Source organism: Calypte anna, chromosome 1 (genome assembly GCF_003957555.1).
Source record: "Calypte anna isolate BGI_N300 chromosome 1, bCalAnn1_v1.p, whole genome shotgun sequence".
Classification (NCBI taxonomy): domain Eukaryota; kingdom Metazoa; phylum Chordata; class Aves; order Apodiformes; family Trochilidae; genus Calypte; species Calypte anna.
The window spans coordinates 54,592,754-54,611,488 of NC_044244.1; the positions used below are offsets into that span (position 1 = coordinate 54,592,754).

An 18,735-nucleotide genomic window follows, 5' to 3' on the forward strand; every position below is an offset into this window, starting at 1 on the left:
ACCTGAGAAATGGGCCTTCCACACAAAAAAACAACTTCTTCCCCTGCCCCTGGAAACACCAGAGTTCACGTTCACAGTTCACATGAATTCCAGACAAAACCCAGCTAAACTCCAAGCACTTTGGTGACTTGGTCACATCTGGCTAAGTACGTCCCCCAGGACCATGCTTAATTAATAGCAGAGCTGATGAAGTGCACATATTTGTGTGCTGAGTGTTCCATAACACCAAACGGAGAGAGAGATGGAGTGAAATCCTGTCTCCCTCCTTGAACTTCCATTGACTTCAGTGGGGTGAGTGCAAATGAATGCAAGGTGACAAACCTGCAATAGAACAGGAAAACTGTCCTTCACAAATAAGATGAGCTGGGATCCATCCAGAGACACCAAGCTTTGGGAGGGCATGTATGAGATTGCCCCAAGCAGGCAATGATCATTACTAGTTCTCCCTGACCACCCTCAAGAATTATTCTTCCAAAAAAGACAGAGATCGATCTTTGCCAGGTGTTTTTCCTCTAACCTGCAACACAGAATGAAGCTGTGTTTGAGCACATATACCAGAACTGGGACATGGCAAAGACCAGGCATGACACAACCTGATGCATGATTCAAAAATAAAATAAAAAAAAAAAATAATCCAAACAAAACCCTTCCTAGGTAAATCAATGCACCTACAGCTATTTCTACCAGCTGTGAAAGTACCTCTTGCACCGTGCTAGTTCCGATTTTAACATATCTAATTCAGGCACCAGTCCTCATCTCACCTCCTTGACTTTTTGTCAGATTCTGTCAAGTACTTTAGTCACAAGTCGTGCATATAGCTTCAAGGAAGGACGTTTGGCTTTGTGCTTCCCTTAGCAACCTCATCCTGATGACTCTTAGCAATGCCAAGGGAGGCAGGGAGGTCAGTAAGATAAACACACCTGGGCCAATGGCCCAAATCGCTGCTGTCACTTAAAAACAGAGATCCCCAAAGCAACAAAAGCAACAGCAGCATCTGCCATCCAGAATTTCATGATTCACCGGTGGGAATAAAGCCAAACAAGCCATTCCTTCCTGCACAGCACCTGTAATGAACATCTAAATTCAATGCAGTCATCTGGACCTTGTATGACCTATCCCTGGAGCAGGCCTTTACACATATAATGGCTTTTGTGACCCATGCACTTCCAGGCAAATAACAGCAAAGCTTTTCCAGCTTGGAAAGCTCTCAAGAGACTCATCTGGATCAACGATTTATACCTCAAATTAATTATTACAGAACCACCCTATTCCCTGATTGGGTTTTTTTTCAGTTCTGTGTTGTCTTTTCAGGTATGCTAAACAGTTTACAACATAGCATCATAAATACTTCATTGTCTGAGGGAAAAAACAGACTCTGCTCTCTTGCTGTCCTCAGAAGCAATAAAAGAGTGACAAATAGCCCTGAGCAAGCACTGTTCCACTGGCAAGAACAATAGCAGATTAATCAGCTCCATTATATTGAGAGGAGGTAATACAAACCTGGTGGGAGAGGGTTTCCTTCTGTAACAGTTCCTTCAGCATGGTTTATGCCTTTCCCTACTAAATAGTAACCAGAGATGCAAAAGACAGAAGTTTTACCAGCAGAATCCTCAACTGCTCTGTCCCCTGAAGGCTTTTACATCTCTCTTACCAACACGACTCATAAAAAAAATAAGTAACTGGAGACCAGTATGGCCTAACCCCATAAACTGACCCCAGTTCACCACTGAAACCACAACAGTTGGATCACTTGCTGATGCTGCACTTGAACACAGCAGGGCTGTCCTCCAATGGAGCAGAGTTAACAGGACAGCAATGTTGACTTGACATCCAGCAGTGACTCAGATCTCTTCATTTGCCCACAGCTCCCAGCTGCTGCCTTTCACAGGACAAGCAGACACAACAGCATCTCTCCTCCCCCTTGCTCCAGTTTGCAAAAACAAGCAAAAGCAACATGCACTCCCATCTTTGTTATTTCTATAGTTCCTGAAAAGCATTTCCAAAGTTCTATCCACCAAACTGCTTTAAGGAAAATACTGATGTCCCAAAATGAGTTAAAATAATGAAAACTCTATACCTATAAACATTCCAACAACACACTTCAATCTACAACTATAATGCTCACATACTAGTTGTTGGGCTAGCACAAGAGGTACAAATACATCAGGATATATTCAGGTTACCACTTGTGATGCAGGGTTTCTACTCCAAAATCCCTACAATCTAAGAAAGTAAGACAGAGGGTGAATACAAGGGGCATAGTCTCCATTTTATGCCTGGGGAGCCCAAGAAGTACCTAAAGACAACAGCAGGAATTAAGGGCACTAAGAAGGCAACAGAAAAGCTGGTGAATAGAAGTCACATTTAAACCACAAGGCAGACATGTTCCACAGCATGCCTGGGGATCTTTGTCACTCCATTCTAAAAACCAAGCGCCTGACCAGACTCTCCCTTTTGTCCTCCATGCTTCAGGGTTTTTTTCCCAGGAAACATGAACAGAATTGTGTATTTGGACCCCCCAAGGAGCTGAGAGACAGCTAAGACAGCCACCTGGAAAATTAACTTACATTTTACTCTTCAGATACAGACAAGAAACTTCTTGACTTTCTTGTAATATCTAGGTGTGAAATTTCAAGAGGAATGTCACTTACTTTCCCATGCAACTAGAAGTCTTGTACAAAGGTGAAGTTCAGAATAGCTGTCCTGCTCTAACACCACCAGTGGCACTTTCTTCTCTTTCACTATCACAGGCCTGAACATTCTGCGCCTTACCCAGCTGCTTCATGTCATTAGCTGAAATTTCAAGAATTAGATAAAACAATAAATAGAGAAGCTAAGGACAATAGTTCCAATTTCCAAGTGACAGTAGCAACCCTTACAGTGCTGGATACAGATGAATAGCACAGGTGAGAAATGCTCATCTTCAGACAGGTCATCTTTTGTGTTTTCTATGGAGCTTGCAAACAACGATGCTCATACCCAGCTTAGAAACTGATGAAAATAAGCAGACGGTTTTCAAATGTTTCCTCTGCTTTGTATTCTCATTTTACACTGCTGGTCCCAAGACACTTTTGTAGTGAAATGAGGCAACCAGGTGCCACTAATTACCAGGTAGTGGGCATGAGCTTGTGTTAAGCCCACCTGTGCCTGATTAGGGCGGGCCCTAACTGCACATGAGCAGGATTAGGGGGCCAATAAAAGGCAAGGCCTGAGACAGAGGTTCAGCTCAGTCCTGAGCATGCCTGCAGGGAGATTGGCTTCTTCTCTCAGCACCGCACTACCTTGGCAGTGGCACTCAAGCCTCACCCTTAATCAGGCACAGGTGGGCTTAACACAAGCTCATGCCCACTCCTGGGTAATTAGTGGCACCTGGTTGCCTCATTTCACTACACACTTTCATATTTCAAACTCATTTTATGAATACAAGAACCTCCTAATTAGGGAACTTGACAGTTCAGGCAAAATCAGGTTCCTTTATCTTTAACTCACAATACCTTTACTACACAAGGAACACAAGAAAGTAAAGGGGTATCTTTAGGTTACTTAGTGGTGTATCTGTAAAAAGGCTGAATTAATTTATTAAAAAACAAATGTTAAAATGACAAATTTGACATAAACAGAACCTGTGGTACTAGCCTGGCAGAAGTAAGATGAGGTTGTCTTCATGGCAGGGAGGACTCAGCTCCAGAGGAGTACTGGACATGGGACATGCCAGCAGGGCAAGCTCTGTGACTGTCCTCAGGTACTACAAGCACCATCAGCACCACAAAATTAATGTATCCCACACACACAGTAAGATACGTGTTCCTAGAAATAGTTTGAAAAAATTGAAAGAAGCTATAAATTATCAGTTAAAGCTGTAGAACCTTATCTGAATTATATGCATTTCTGAGGGGCGAGACCACCACACTGCAAATTTCTCTTTTCCTTTTATAGTCAGTGGAATAGAAAGAATCACTAAGCTCTGAGAGGTCTAACTATAGACTCAAGTGAAAACTCTGTTGGAACAAGGTAATTCAAACACTGCAGGCAGGTGTTAAAAATTAAGGCTAATTTGGTATGGAAGGGAAACCACTGTCCCCCCCAGCTCGTATCAATACATACTCCTGAGTGTTAAATCATGGCAGGATTTGCACTGGTATGCCACTGCTGTTAAGCACAAGAGGGAAGAAAGAAGAAATACAACTTTTAACAGCAAAATAAAGTATTTTACTTCCACTGGTGTTAATGGTAAAACTTTCTGACTCTACTGAAGTTCACTGATTTTTGTACAAAACAAGATGAATCGCTGAAAAAGCACACAAGAATTACTGACTAAATAGCTTGTATTTAATAGGAAATGTCATTCCATTTCCACTTCTGGAATTTCAAGATTTTAGAAAATAATACCAGCTGTCACAACAGTCATCAGTACCATTTACACATTTATAGAAACACTGAAATCAACCCATCTTAAAAAAAATGTAAGAAATGAGAAGTTCTAGCAAAGTTTAGTCATTCCAGTCTTCCTTTAATTGAGCTCCAGCATCAGTTTGCAGATTTCATAAGGAGACTTGGTTAATAACAGTGGTCTTGTCAATTGCTCATTAGTTGATAACACTTAGAAGGTGCTTATTCAACACATCTCCTCGTGGTAAGAAATATTTTGATACTTAAGTAATGGAATTAAATGGAATTTACTGCAGTAAAGTGAGAACTCATTCAGTTTCTGCTGTGATACTGTTCCCATTGCAACCTATTTAATTCCTTCCGCAAGTCAGGCCTGAGGAAAGGTTTATTTTTGCACCAGTTTTAGTTCACAGTAAATACAGCCATGTACTACAGCTCCGTATTTGTAAAGTCAAAAGACAAAAATTTTGCTGCTGGTTCTTTGTAAAATTGTTCTGCTTCTGTTCAGACTTCTGAGTTGCACTGTAGCATGACTTTACACAGTTGTTTGTAAAAGAAATTGATTTGTGTTCTAATATTTCCATTGTAAAGAAAATCCCTTCCCTGTATTCTTTGTGTATTAAGCAACAATACAAAAATGCTTTTTACCTAATAAAACATTAAAGGAAAAGGGAAACATTATCTTTCACATTTTCTACAAACTCATATCTACCATAACAGTGGTAGCATCCTATTCTAGGCAGAACATGGTAGATATTTTTGTTAATAAAGATTATTAGCCAGGTAGCTTTGAAACACTGTTTTTCCTGGCAATTTAATAAAACTCTTCAAATAAGACAGATAAGGATAGGGTTTGCATTTAAAGTGCTCTTTATCTGATGCAGCAAATATTTGGCTGGTCTCCTTCTGGTCTCTAAGTAGCACTTCACAAATAATTAAAAGGGGTGGGAAGCAGAGCAACATGTTCTAAACTGTAGCTCTTTGTGAAACAAACTCTAGTGCCAGGTGGTACAGTACTACCAGAGCATAAAACAAACCCAGCCTTTGTGGTGGAAACATGCACACCTGGTTCTTGCCACAATGTGAAGAGAAGGCAGATGTTAGTGCCTGGGATTTTAAACCTCCTGCAGTTAGAAAGCAAGCTCGGGGACTAGAAAACCCACTGAGAAAAAGCAGCAATCAAATGAACGCACGGCGAATGTCCATAGGGCGGCCTCGGCTGGGTCTAGGTGTAAACCTGTCACTGGGACCAGCTCGTCCTGGAAGTGTAGGATTTGCTCCAGGTAAGGAACCAATTGGATCAAAATGTGGTCTGAATGGAGGAAACTGGCCTGGTGCTTCTCCCGAGCCAGGAATGAGCGAGTTAATTGGGTCTCCAGCATAGGGAAGTGTTGGTCTCTCATCATATTCTCCACCAATGATCATTGGGGGATAGATTGGGTTTGATGGAAATGGGTTGGGAGGAAAAGGATTAGGATAGAATGGGTTGGGATGAAAGGGGATTGGATGAGGTGTAGGGGGCAGAAACATCATGTGTCTCCATCTCAGGGCCTCTTTCTTCTGTTTCAACTTTTTCTTGTATAGCTGCAGACAGAAATAAAGGCATTTTAAAGCTGTGCAAGAGCTCCGTGTTCCAGCTTCAGCAACTGCATTCAGTTCTGCAGCACTTCTCAGGAAAGCACTCCTCCTCAATCTCAAAACCCAGAACTGCAATTCTGCTGCCTGCCAAAGACCAAACACAGCATCTCTGGAAGACCCCTAACCCGCAATCTGAGCATGCATCATGTAACTTGATGCTGTTTTTTCCTACTATAACCCAAATTCAATATATATATGTATTCCAAATTCAATATGGAAAACCACACTTTAACTTGAAGTTACTGCCTCCCAAAATCTATGTTTCATCATCTTAGTTCAAGGAGACAAATTTCAGAGAGGTTATATTAAAAAACCGCTTACTTCTTTCCAGTCTGTGTCCCGAGGCCTTGCAATGGGATCTACAAAATAAGCAAAACATTAATATATTTCCTAAAAATAATTTGAAAAATAAATATTTAAGTAGCATGCGTGCCACAGATACCCACAGCTCTGTCAGAACAATCAAGGGACTGAAAACCACCTTTAGTTAATACATTTTTCATAAAGATAACGCATCTTAAAAAGCTCCAGGATGACTCAATAGGTAATGTACTTGCACACCCACTCAACATAAAGCATCACTTCTACAAGTTCCTGAATGCACTGTCTCCATCTTTCGCTTCTGACAGCACTTTCCTTATCACCTTATTTCTTCAAACTCTTGTGAGGAATTAGTGGAGGAGCATCTCTTCCCTCCACTTCCCAGAATCTGCAATAGCTGGTACACCAAGGCAGCCAGAAAACCATGTGGAAACAAGGAGAGTCTGCACCATACAATGCTAAGAAACATATGGTCCATTAGTAATGGCACAGCAGACTGCCATTAGTTTTCATGGCAAAAAAATGCCTCCACCCGAGTTATACCTGACCAACTGTACTGCTTAGCATTACAAATGAGTGCATTTACTCAGCGTATAAAAATCAGAAGGGATTGCCTGAGGAGCCTTTTATCAAAATATGTCAGCCCTAATCCCCCTGTACATGCAGGAATGTAATGAGAAAAACATGTGTCTTGACATTACCTCGGAAATCTCTCAGATACATAAACCTCCAGAGCAGCTGGTCATTTGAGGCTGTGTAAAGATCACGGCAAACAGCAGAAAGAGAGATGAGTGAACGGACATCCAGAAGCCTGAAAATCCGAAGCTTGAGCTCAAGAGGAAGGACCACTAACCCAAACACATCTGGCAAGTTCAGAGCTACAAAGAAAACAGAAGCATTACCTAAGTGGTGCAGAGTTTATCTCTAAAGACCCTAAAAGAAAGAACGGAAATTATAATCTTTCCCTTAAATCATTTGCCTTTGATGCCTCAGTTACACTGCTTTTCCCGGAAAGTATTGTGACGTGACTTCTTATAAAACACATCACTTGTAACTCTAAGTACATTAGAGAATGCACAAAATAGGGAAAACTGCACTCTATACTGACCACTATTGGCCACTGCATGCCTGAGAAAAATTCCACCCACCTAACTATGTTTATAGGCTACAGAACAAAGGAACAGAGAAAGGAAAAATTTCACGAGCCCACAAAAAACACAAAGACCACGCTTCACATAAAACCTTCCAATACTGAAGTCTAGAGGAAATATCATTGAACAGTCTTCAGAACAGAAAGCTGAGACCTTTTATGGCAATACTTATGTAGAGAAAGTCTGGCTTCCTACTGTTCCACAAACACCAGCTTGAGTTACTTCCTACCATCCTTTCCAAGCCCTCAATTACCAGTTACTGAGAAGATCATTCCTGGGGTTAGACATCCAAATATGATGCTATATAAATTTTCCTGCTTTGACAAAAAAATTGGATCAAAACTACAGAACCACCACCACAAAATTATTGTGGCATGACTTTCAAAATACCAAGTGTGGAAAACAGTCACTCTGGTCTCTTAAATGAGAATACAGCAAACAAAAATTAAAACCAGAAAATAATTAACATCTTCAGAGATAAAAATATTCATACAATCACTTTAGAATGTATGAAATACTTTATGTTTAAGCTTTCTATTACCCATCGCTGAACAGCTGTTTCTAACACTTTTCATTCCAGGATTTAGATATACCTCCTTCCTTCCATACTCAAAAAAATAAGTATCAGCTCTAATTGTAAATATTTTCTCTTACCTTGTCGGGCAGCAGCCAGGAGAGAGTAAACCAGCTGGTCTTTAAAGAGACGAGATAGTTTCTGAAGGTCTTTGTAAACACCTGCAACCTTTTCTATCAAAGAAGAGAGGTAAAAGGCTTAACTTCTGAGAGTTATAATGCAAAAACTGTGTAAGACCAAAGGAATTGTGGTCTACTTATAACAAAACATTAATCTGCATGTAATCTTGATGGAAGCAGCTCATCAGCTACAGTGTAATAATCATGCAATAACTGCAGTTCCATAGTGAGGTCAAGCCCTCCTCTAGCCTTAAAAAGCACCATTACAAGAAGTACTTAAAGACTTCAAAAATAACTGACTGAAGCTGTCAGAGCTTCCTCTGTCAGATTTCAAAGCTCATGTGTAACATCCAGATTTACTGTAAATGCTTGCAATATTCATTTTTCTGAAAGAAATATTTTTTTCCTGCTGTTCTCTAAAGAAACAGGAGTCAGAAAACTCCACTGCTATACACGACACTGCACTCTTCAGTTATTCTACTAAAGCCTTTCAACTAAAATTGTACATCAGCAACTGGGGGCTACCCAGGATACAGTGTAGGACACCAAGTCAGCCTCAGCTGCCAACAAAGCAGTGCATGCACACTTCAGGGAACAAAAGTCTAGTTGGGTCTGTGCTCACAAGGGTCCACACCTATCTGCTCTTGCCCCCCACCATAGTTTTCCTTTTAATTTTGGCATTTTGGGAAGACCATGTGATCAGCATATCTTCTCTGACCAAAAAAAAATCAGGTTCCATCAGCCTCTGAAGTCCTAAACTGCCTGGGGCAGAAGGTTGGTATAACACTTTCATTGCTGCCCCACAGATTCACACATATGCTTAGGACTCCACAAATAACAGGCACATGGGCCACAGGATGACGGGCTTTGCAGAGTTTTTTCCTTAGGCAGTTAATCCAACATTCAAACTCTTTCAAATGCAAATGTGATTAAATGACTACATTATGAATTGCTTTACCATAAAGCTACTACTCATCCAAATGGTAACATTTATATTCTTTTCCACTCTTCTTTATCTATTTGGTCCTCTACTGAAGTATATCCTTCCTTACTTTTCATTTTACTACTATAAATATCATAGCTCAAACATACCTGGCTCCTGAAAGCAAACAAAGGACGATGGCAATAGCTGTATTCTCTTAACACCTTTAATCTCTTTGTTGATTTTTAATGTTGCTGCAAATAAAAGAAAAAATAATTTTTTAAAACACACTAAGAGATGACAAAGGTCACTTCATGACTGTCTTAGCCTTCAAAGGTGTTTTACTTTCCTCCCTTACCAGATTCCCTCTAGGAAAATACCCAACTAATAATCATGGCATAATCAGTTACAAGTTTAATAAATAAACATTAAAACTTTAATCAAAGGTCTCTTGAAATTAAAACTAAGTCCCAATTCAATACTGGTTCTGCAAAAATGTGGAATTGTTCAAATGCTAAGTAAAGAAAAAGAAACAAATTAAAAAATTAAAACATTAAATTAAAAAAAAAAATTTAAAAATTAAAAAAAAATTAAATTAAAAACAAAACAAAACCAAAAACCCACCTAGTGATATGGGAGTTGCTTCAAAAGCTAGACTTCCCTAAATTTTCTGAACTGAATAGCTTAAATTAAATACAATTTTTGATACCATAGTTAAACTGTTGCTGTGCTACAAGAAAGATTACATGCTAAAGCTAAAAAATACATACACTGGGAGTTGTTTATAAGTCTTGCAAAGAACAGGCAACAAGACAAAATACTGTAGCTGGAGCAACAGCTCCATCATCCAGCTCCAACATCTACCTTTTTAAATGTCTGGTAATGTTTACCAGAGTTCCTATGAAACTGGAGAAGCAACAGAGTTTTACAACATTGCAATGAAAAGGCCAGCTGAATCCCCTAAGGACTGATATGATTGGAGTGAGGAAAATAGTTAACATGGAGACAGGAAATGCCAAGAATATTCAGCATCAAGAAGTGGCATCTCTGGAACCTCAGCAACCTGGATAATAAAGGTGCAGTTCTGAATGTGCTTTTATGCATTCTGTTTTAAATTTTCTCTTGCTGAACAGTGATGATATTTAGCAATGTACAAGTTTTTAGGATAAAAACTTGACCAACTTACCATTTATAGCAACAAGTTCTCCCAAAGGCACACAAGTCAAACCAGCAGAACCTTCTTCACAAAGGGGATGTGTGTACTGTAGTTTATAAACACCATTCCCTCTCCACTTCTCCGGCATGGACACTGCCTTGGCTTCTGTTCCCTAAAACCACAGGGATAACACATTGCCATACTTTAGCCATGCTCCAAGACTGAGGGGTGAAAAAAGAGAAATAAGGTAGAAAATGCCAGAATGATGCTTGCAATTCAACTTATATTTTAGCACCAATGCACATAATTTCACTATTATATACCATTTTCACTAAACAGCAAATCTAAGGTGAAGTTTATTTTCTGTCCTGCCCCAATTGCTGACAGGAAAGGTGGCTGAGTGAGCACTCATGCCTATTTCTTTGAGACATTTGCTTCATTCTGTCATTCCAGCATTCTGACAGCTCCTACACATATGCTGATTTACTGCATGGAAAATACCTTATTGCACATTTTCTATGAACTTACAATTTCTTGGCAGGACTTGAAAATCACAGCTTGAAAGTAATCTGAAAAATCTGAGTAGATTAACAATTTTCTCTTTCAATTTCAGTATAAAAAGGCTCAGATGGAATCATGGAGAGGGATACAACAAAACCGTAAGTACCAGTAGACTTTTCCCTTAAATAACAACAGTTATCTCCACTTCCAAGCCTACTCACTCAAATAAACTTTCTTCTCAGTGGCAAATGTATTCTTCATATACTATTTCAGGGTACAGAAACGCTGTTCACTTAAGAGGATTTACTAAATTGGTACTGGTCAACCTGACACTTAAACTGACCCCTCTCACGTCCCTAGTCAGCCTTACAGAAAAAAAATTTAAACACCTTCCTTGAGGGCAAGTCTTCTTTTGCATGCTCACCACAAAACAGCAAACACACAATACAAATCTGAAAATCTAAGGGGGAAAAGGTGAACTCACACAAGGTAGAGAGGTCCTGCCACAGATACTCAAACACAGTATCTCTGTAGGTTAAGCAGAGCCAAAGCCTAACTAAACTCAGTTGAAGTTAAAAAGAAATTGAAGACATTTTGGCAGACCTGGCCCTTAGCCACTGTTTAAACAGTACACCATTGAGATCACACCGATGCTTCAGACTATGCTTCAATGAAGTGTGTAAGCACATCTACACAAGCTCAATGGTATAATGCAGAAAGAGGAGCTTATCAGCTGGGTCCCAGTAAGGCTGAGGACTGAAAGCAATACAGGGATAGGCCTCACCTCACACATAAAAATTGCTCCAGTCTTCAGCTAAAGTCTTACTGGTCAGAAAAATTAAAACAGCTGATACTGTGGCAGCCCCATCTGCTGACTGGCATATACAGAGGCAGAAGCAAATCTTCAGGAGCACCTTCAATCCCACAATCCCATGACATTCCACAGGTTTCTCCATCTGTTCAAGGAATTTCCTGATTGTTTGTGCACCTACCTGAGGTACATAGCCTGCCTCCATCATGAGGAGATGCACTAGAACGATCAAGGCATCAGTGGCACTGGTACACTCAGCAGAAAGGTAGAGCATCTCTAAGGAATGGGGTATTTCACCATCTGCAGCTTCACTGCACAGCATGGGTTCGGAGGGATAGGAACCTGTGCCTTCTTCCAGGTCTGCATCTTCTGGGACCAATCCAGAAGAAAATTCTAGGCTGGGTCCTGCCTTCAAGGGACAGCAGAACACTTTTGTTCAGAAAATTACACCTCTATGTACATCAGCATTATTTGCTTACTCCAGTCCCATGGACACCAAGTCTATTCTAACGATTTCTGAGTTAGTTTTACAGACTTGTTTCAGCACCTTTTTACACCATCCTAGCTGGAGACTGGAATTATACACATAGCATCTGTATTTTTTGATATTTATGTAAGGGTCTGTTACTTTACTGTATATAACACTTGAAGACAGAGAGCTAATAATACATTAAACCTTCATCAGAAATTTCTTAACATAAACAGGAATAATTTACTCACTGTAGTACCACCATTTAAGTATAGCTAACATGCATGGCAAGAAACCAAAATGATAACTTGGACCTACAAACACAATTGGCCTGAATGGGAAAAAAAAAAAAATCGAGTACATCTGTTGACACTTGAAGAGCACTGTAGTTCCACTGTGGCTTCCTTTCTTCCATCAAAATCAAGCTGTATTATTGCATTTAATTATAAAATTGCTCAAAGACTCATTCAAAAAATAATGAATGAAAACTGCATGCAGATTTACCTAGGCGAAGGGTTAGGAAAGGGAAAAAAACAATCTACAGGAGCTGTAGCTACTTCTCCCCTCGATCCATGCCCAATGGCAGAAGACAACCTCATGTCTGTATGAGGCTGGCATGGCCACCCACCTGTGGAACCTCTCCTCTCTAACTAACAGCAGTGGACACAGCCCCAGTCAAACATATATTTTCAAGCTCATAAAGCTCTTCTACAATGACTCTCAGTTACCTAGAAAGTTTCCTGCCATCTTTCACCACAGTTTTGGAGGAAGATGAGAGGATCTTTCAGCTTGCCTTCAATTAATAAATAAATATGAAACAGAAGTAGCAGAGCTTACTGTGGCCTGACTAGCAACATCAGGAGCTTGCACACCCACATCACCACAGAAGGATTTTTGCTCCTGACAAGAATCAACAGGACAGTGGTCCAACTACATTTTCTTTCATTACCTGCAATTCTTTTTACCCTAAATCTTAGCTTTCACACATTAAAACAAGGCTTTAAAAGACCTCCCAAGGGCTGCATCAAGGGACATTTTGTATTTGAAGCCTGTTTCAAGACAAAAAAACTACTCTGAATGAATGTTAGAGAATAATTTCCTCTCAGTTTCTCAAGCTCCTGGCTGAAACAGACAGGACTGTATAAACAGATGGCACTAGGCTGTACCTGCAGTCTTCTCTAGGAAGACTCAACTAACCACTAACTAACTCAACTAACCACTAACTCAACTAATACCAAACAGCAGGTGGGAACTTTACTGCATGTACTGTCACATAAGAAACAAACCACAGAGTAATATGAAAAAATGTACCTACCAGCTGCACAAAGCATACAGGGTAATACACCTGTGAAGCACAAGCAGGAGCTATCTCAGCAGCACAACCTCCATGCACAAGACAGACCAACCTCACACTACAGCAGGCTGCCTGTTATAACCCATTAAAACAAATCATGCACTCATCTTGTGAGTGGTGTTTCTGAAAGGCAGTGCCTGTTGCATTTGTTCAGTACTATAACCAGTTTTCTCAAGGACACAGCACTGGGGCAGGTAAGAAACACATTCCTAAATTTCCTATGGGTAGCACATGTTCCAACAAAGATATTCACTCCTGTAAAAGTGTCAGACCTGAAAGATCTCAAGATATCAGAACTAGTTTCAGTTCACAGCTAATATACAATAAATAGAGACAAATTTGAACCCAAATATCTGACTTTTAAATATTACACAAGAAATCATTCTGAAGATATTATCTACAGTACAAAAACAGACACAGTAAGATACTTTCTTTTATGCCTTGTGTTGTACAGGGCAATTCCCATGTACTTACCCTCTCATCACTCTCCTGAACTTCCACCTGAGCTTTCTGCTTGTCAGATTGCTCATTCTGCTCTTCTTTTGGGCTGCTGGCCTGACTTTGGTTTGGAATCAAGATGGATGGCTCATGACCATTTTGAAGTGGGGGAGAAGGAGGAGAAGGAGACACCTTGGGTTGTCCATCTGCTTCTTCTAGTAACAAGCATATCAGATCACCAGAAACAATCCCGTATGAAGCTAAGGTCTTCTGATCTTCTGTGAGAGCATCTTTTCTGTTCAATGTTATTGAAAACTTGGTATCAGAACTGCAAAACAGGAAAAAAAAAATAAAGGAAACCTAGTTGGCTGCCCTGCACAGAAAGGTATAGTTAAAAAAGCATACTGTATACTATTTTAGTACTATGCCAGGGGTTTTAATTCATTAAAAATTAGCTATATATAAAGAGAAGAGGAAAAAACACGGTAAGAAATTATTTCCCCCGTATTTCTCTCCAAGAATGTCTTAAGTAGTTGTAGCTGCTTGGTATGTATAACTTCATTTGCAGTAATTAATGATGGTGTTTCAGACTCAGCCATCTTGCTTCCTGACAAAGCAAACCATTCAACAGGTAAGCAGCTGGCCTACAGCATGCTAACTGCAAATGAGAGAAAACAAAAACCTAAACACGAAATCAGCTATCGAGTATCCTCTACAAAGCAGACCCACATGACAAGACACAGGGTAACATCAGATTTCTCTCTGCTAGGTTGCTGTGCAGCACAGTGCGATGCTATCAGATATGCATCTGATGGCTGAAACTTTAGTATGTCCTACCTACTTAAAGGCTTGTGAATACAAAAGCTTCAACCAGCATCAGCAAAACGAGCCCCTTTTGTAGGGGCTTCTTAAAGTGACTTTGAAGACTTCACTCATAGAATCACAGAATCGACTGGGTTGGAAGGGACCTCTGAGATCATCAAGTCCAACCCTTGATCCACTACCGCTGCAGTTACCAGACCATAGCACTGAGTGCCACATCCAGTCTCTTTTTAAATATCTTCAGGGATGGAGAATCCACTACTTCCCTGGGCAGCCCATTCCAATGTCTGATCACTCTCTCCGTAAAGAAGTTCTTTCTAATATCCAACCTAAACCTCCCCTGGCACAACTTAAGCCCATGCCCTCTTGTCTTGCTGAGAGTTGCCTGGGAAAAGAGACCAACCCCCAGCTGGCTACACCCTCCTTTCAGGGAGTTGTAGAGAGTGATGAGGTCTCCCCTGAGCCTCCTCTTCTCCAGGCTGAACAGCCCCAGCTCCCTCAGCCTCTCTTCATAGGATATTTGCTTAAGTCCCTTCACCAGCTTAGTTGCCCTCCTTTGGACCTGCTCCAGGACTCGCCTACAAAGGCTGCCATGAGTTCTTCATAAATAAATCGTTTATGAAATTTAAACACAGAAATTGTCTAAAAAACCTGAAAGAACTGTAAAACCGACACCCTGCCTCCATTCTTACAACGTCAAGACCGCACGGGCATTTATGTGACCCACATTTCACAGCTGAGAAGCTTCTCAAAGTTTCACTTTCCCGATCCATAGCGAACAGCCGGGAAGCAAAACTCTTCGGAGGCCGCAGTGCCCCGCCGCCCCACCCCCGCCGAGGCCTTGCCAAGCCTTCCATCAGCTTGGGCAACGGGTTCATGTGAAAAACCACCGGACCGTCACCTCTCAACCCGCGGGGATGTGTGACTCAGCCCCAGCCGCCCCCTGCCCCGCGGCGGGACGGGGCTACCAACCGCTCCCGCCTGCGCAACGTGGGCCCCGCAGCCGGCGGCACAATCGGGCGGAGTGCTCCCCCTCGCCCTTTTCTCACGTTTCCGCCCGGCCAGGAGAGGAGCCGCGCACCCCATATCCCCGGCCGGCCGCCGCTACCCACCGCCCCCTTCCCTTCCCTTCCCTCTCCTTCCCCGTTCTGGCACCGCCGGAGCCCGCCCGCCAGGGGGCAGCAGCTCCAACGGGGGGGGGGGGATATGAGGCGGGAGGAAGGCACCTCCACCCCCCCGCCACACTCATGGTATGGTCCCGCCGGCCCGCTCCGACCACCCCCTTTTTCCCTCCTCCCTTCTCTTCTTCCTCCTCCTCCTCCCCCCCACCCGCCCTCTCGATGGTTGGCTCCGCACGCTACCTGTACCCCCAGGCAGGCAGCAAGGCCCGGCGCAGCTGCGCGCGCAGCTCCCCGAGCGTTGGCTCCGCCCCCTCCACCTCCAGCGGCGCCGTTCGCTTCTGCACCCGCACGCGAAGCTTCATGGCGACGGTGGTGGCGGCAGCGACCCCGCTCCCACCCCTCAGCGGGGCCCCGCCGGCTGGCGGCGTCGATGGTGGTGGTGGCGGCGGCGGTAGCGGGGGAGCGGGCGCAAAGGCTGCCGGGGCGTGTCGTTGTTTTGGTAGCACCGGCCCCGCCTCAGCCCTTATGGCCCCGCCCCGCATCGGCCCCGCGGCAGCGCGCATGGTGGGACCCGCCCCGCCGCTACGCCGTCGGTGATTGGGCGTTCGGGCTGTGCCCGCGCATGCGCAGGAGGAGTCTTGATCTGCGTCACGTATACGCACTCTCCCCCGTTTATAAACTCGGGGGTGGCGGTTGGCGGCCGTTGTGGCCGTTTGGTTCCCTCAGTGGGCGATTCGCCCAGGGTTTGTCGCTGTTGTTCCGTGGGTGTTATCCCCCCTTAGCGGTGTGGCCACGCTTGTGGGCTTGTAAGGCCACTGGCTGAGGTGATGTCTGCAGGCCGGTGGGCTGCGTGCCGCCGTGCCCCGCGCTTCGGTTGGGCTGTTTTTCCTTACTCACTTGGTTTCTCTGAGTGGAATAGCGGCTTAGGTGTTGTAATAACAACAACAAAGTTGAGAGTGTTGCTGCCTGGGCGTTGAGCTCTTGATAGCTAATTTCGAGGAAATGTGCTGAAGGAGGGCGCTGCATCCAAGAGCATTTAGGTTTAGAGAGGAAAGTCGGTTTTTAAGGCACGCTACTGAATGTTCATCTGAGTGTTGTCAGCGTCAAATAATCTCACCAAAAAGATGTCACAAATTTGACTCCAGTGGATTTAGTTCCCTTTATCTGCCGTGCTGGAAGTAAAAGTTCCTCCTCACTCCTTAGACCTTGGGAAGTGTACTCGGAACTTCACGTGGATGTACACAGTAGAATAGTGCTGATGGAATTGCAAAAGCCACAGTTCACATTTTTATATTGTTTGATGAATTAATGTTATATTTTAGAGAGCAGTGAGTTCAGAGGTAACTTTTCAGCAATGCTTATTCTCAGGTTATCTTGGTTTTCCTTGTGACAACACAACTTGCTCAACCTCTCATCTCTCCACACCAGGTAATAATATGAGAAATACAAGGTGCAGGAAAAATCGAGGTACTTTCTAGGAATAAAATACTAAAATAACGGGAAACTTAACAGGAAATACCTCACTTGCAAAGCTCCCACCAAGTACATGTACTTACTGTGGCTCTAGTCACATTGCTTAAACTTATATTTATAGGATCAGCCCGAGCTGTGCCCTTACAGTGCTCAGGGAGCCAGTCAAAAAAAGAAGGAGAAAAAGTCAGAAAAATCCTGTTCTGCTGGTGAAACTTCTTTTATGCCATCTGGACATGGTCACCTACCATGTTTTGTCCTTCAGTGTTGTCCCTGTCTTAGCCACCCTCCTGTGTTCCCACTGGCTCTGGGCTGCTTCATCCGTCCTCTTCAGGAAAAGTGGAGCTATAAGAAATGTTCATGGATACATCGTGATGTTTCCAGCAGAAATGCCATTTCAGTATCTTGGATTAAAGCTAAAGTAATTGTGTGAAATAAAATAGTTCCATTTCGCAGGAGCTGGCTGTAGTACTCATTAGGTAACCAGCTACACCAGTTACAAGTGAGCTAACATTCTGCTAATTTTTCTTTTGAATTTTGTGAGTCGTGCCACTATGTAAAGTTTAGACACATTTTCCACACAGCATTAAACAGAAAAGCACCTGAGAAAAAAACATGATGAGAAAAAAAACATTCCACAAATATTTTCCATAGCTTTCAACTTTGCCTGTGCAAATTTCAAATGACCCAAAAACACTATCATTTTTTTCCCCTCACATATCTTTGTGAAATGGCTGTTATTTGATGAGTAATATTATTTTTGCTCCACCATTTTCATTTTATATTAATCTGCAGGCAGAGACCTAAATAACAAGCATATCCTTGCCCTCAGGCTGGGAAGGCACTCTATCAAAATAGTGCAAGACATGTGTGTGCTTATGAGCTTGAAGAAATAGTTGTACACAGAAAAAAAAATTACTTTCAGAAATAGCAGGGGTTTTTTTAGACTAATTTTTAGACTAATTTGTTTGAAGAATATATAATATGGTGGCAAAAGAAAGCTCCTTATCAGCATGAAGTAGTTAAGCATGGTTGTTAAAGCAAACACGGTGTTTCAACTCAAAATACTTTACTGAGGGCTTTTCTTGCCCACATAGTCAGTGTAAAACACAAGCAATAGAACCCATTCCATTGAAGAAATTAAAGCCTATTGATTGGCATAGTGTTTTTTCTTGAGAAACTTGAAACTTAATATAGCTGTAGTCCTGTTGACCTGCAGTCAGCTTCCCATGGCAGAGGAGAACTATAAAAAGTAAAGGTCTCTGGGGTTCAGTTACATACCTCATGGAATTTATTTTTTTCTCCCGAAAGCAAAGTGTAGTAATAAAGCTGTGATCCAGTGGACCTTTTGCATTGTTTTTCTTTCTGTATTTGTCACTACAGAGACTGAATTTTTATATCACATATAAATAAGTATACATTTGTGTATATATTCTTACGATACTGATATTTTGAAGTACCAGGGTCACACTGAAAGAT

At 42.1% G+C, this 18,735-nt stretch overlaps 1 protein-coding gene across 1 annotated transcript; it reads right to left on the bottom strand.

Moving 5' to 3' along the window:
* Nucleotides 1–4,489: 4,489 nt before the first annotated feature.
* FBXO7 (F-box protein 7) lies at nt 4,490–16,315 on the bottom strand. The gene is made up of 9 exons (XM_030460241.1): nt 16,027–16,315; nt 13,880–14,171; nt 11,764–11,991; nt 10,301–10,442; nt 9,285–9,368; nt 8,154–8,246; nt 7,050–7,226; nt 6,349–6,386; nt 4,490–5,973 (listed from the first exon to the last, which is right to left on the bottom strand). Exons 1-9 carry the CDS (start codon nt 16,146–16,148, stop codon nt 5,569–5,571), a joined length of 1,581 nt encoding a protein of 526 aa, XP_030316101.1. The 5' UTR covers nt 16,149–16,315; the 3' UTR covers nt 4,490–5,568.
* Nucleotides 16,316–18,735: the final 2,420 nt, after the last annotated feature.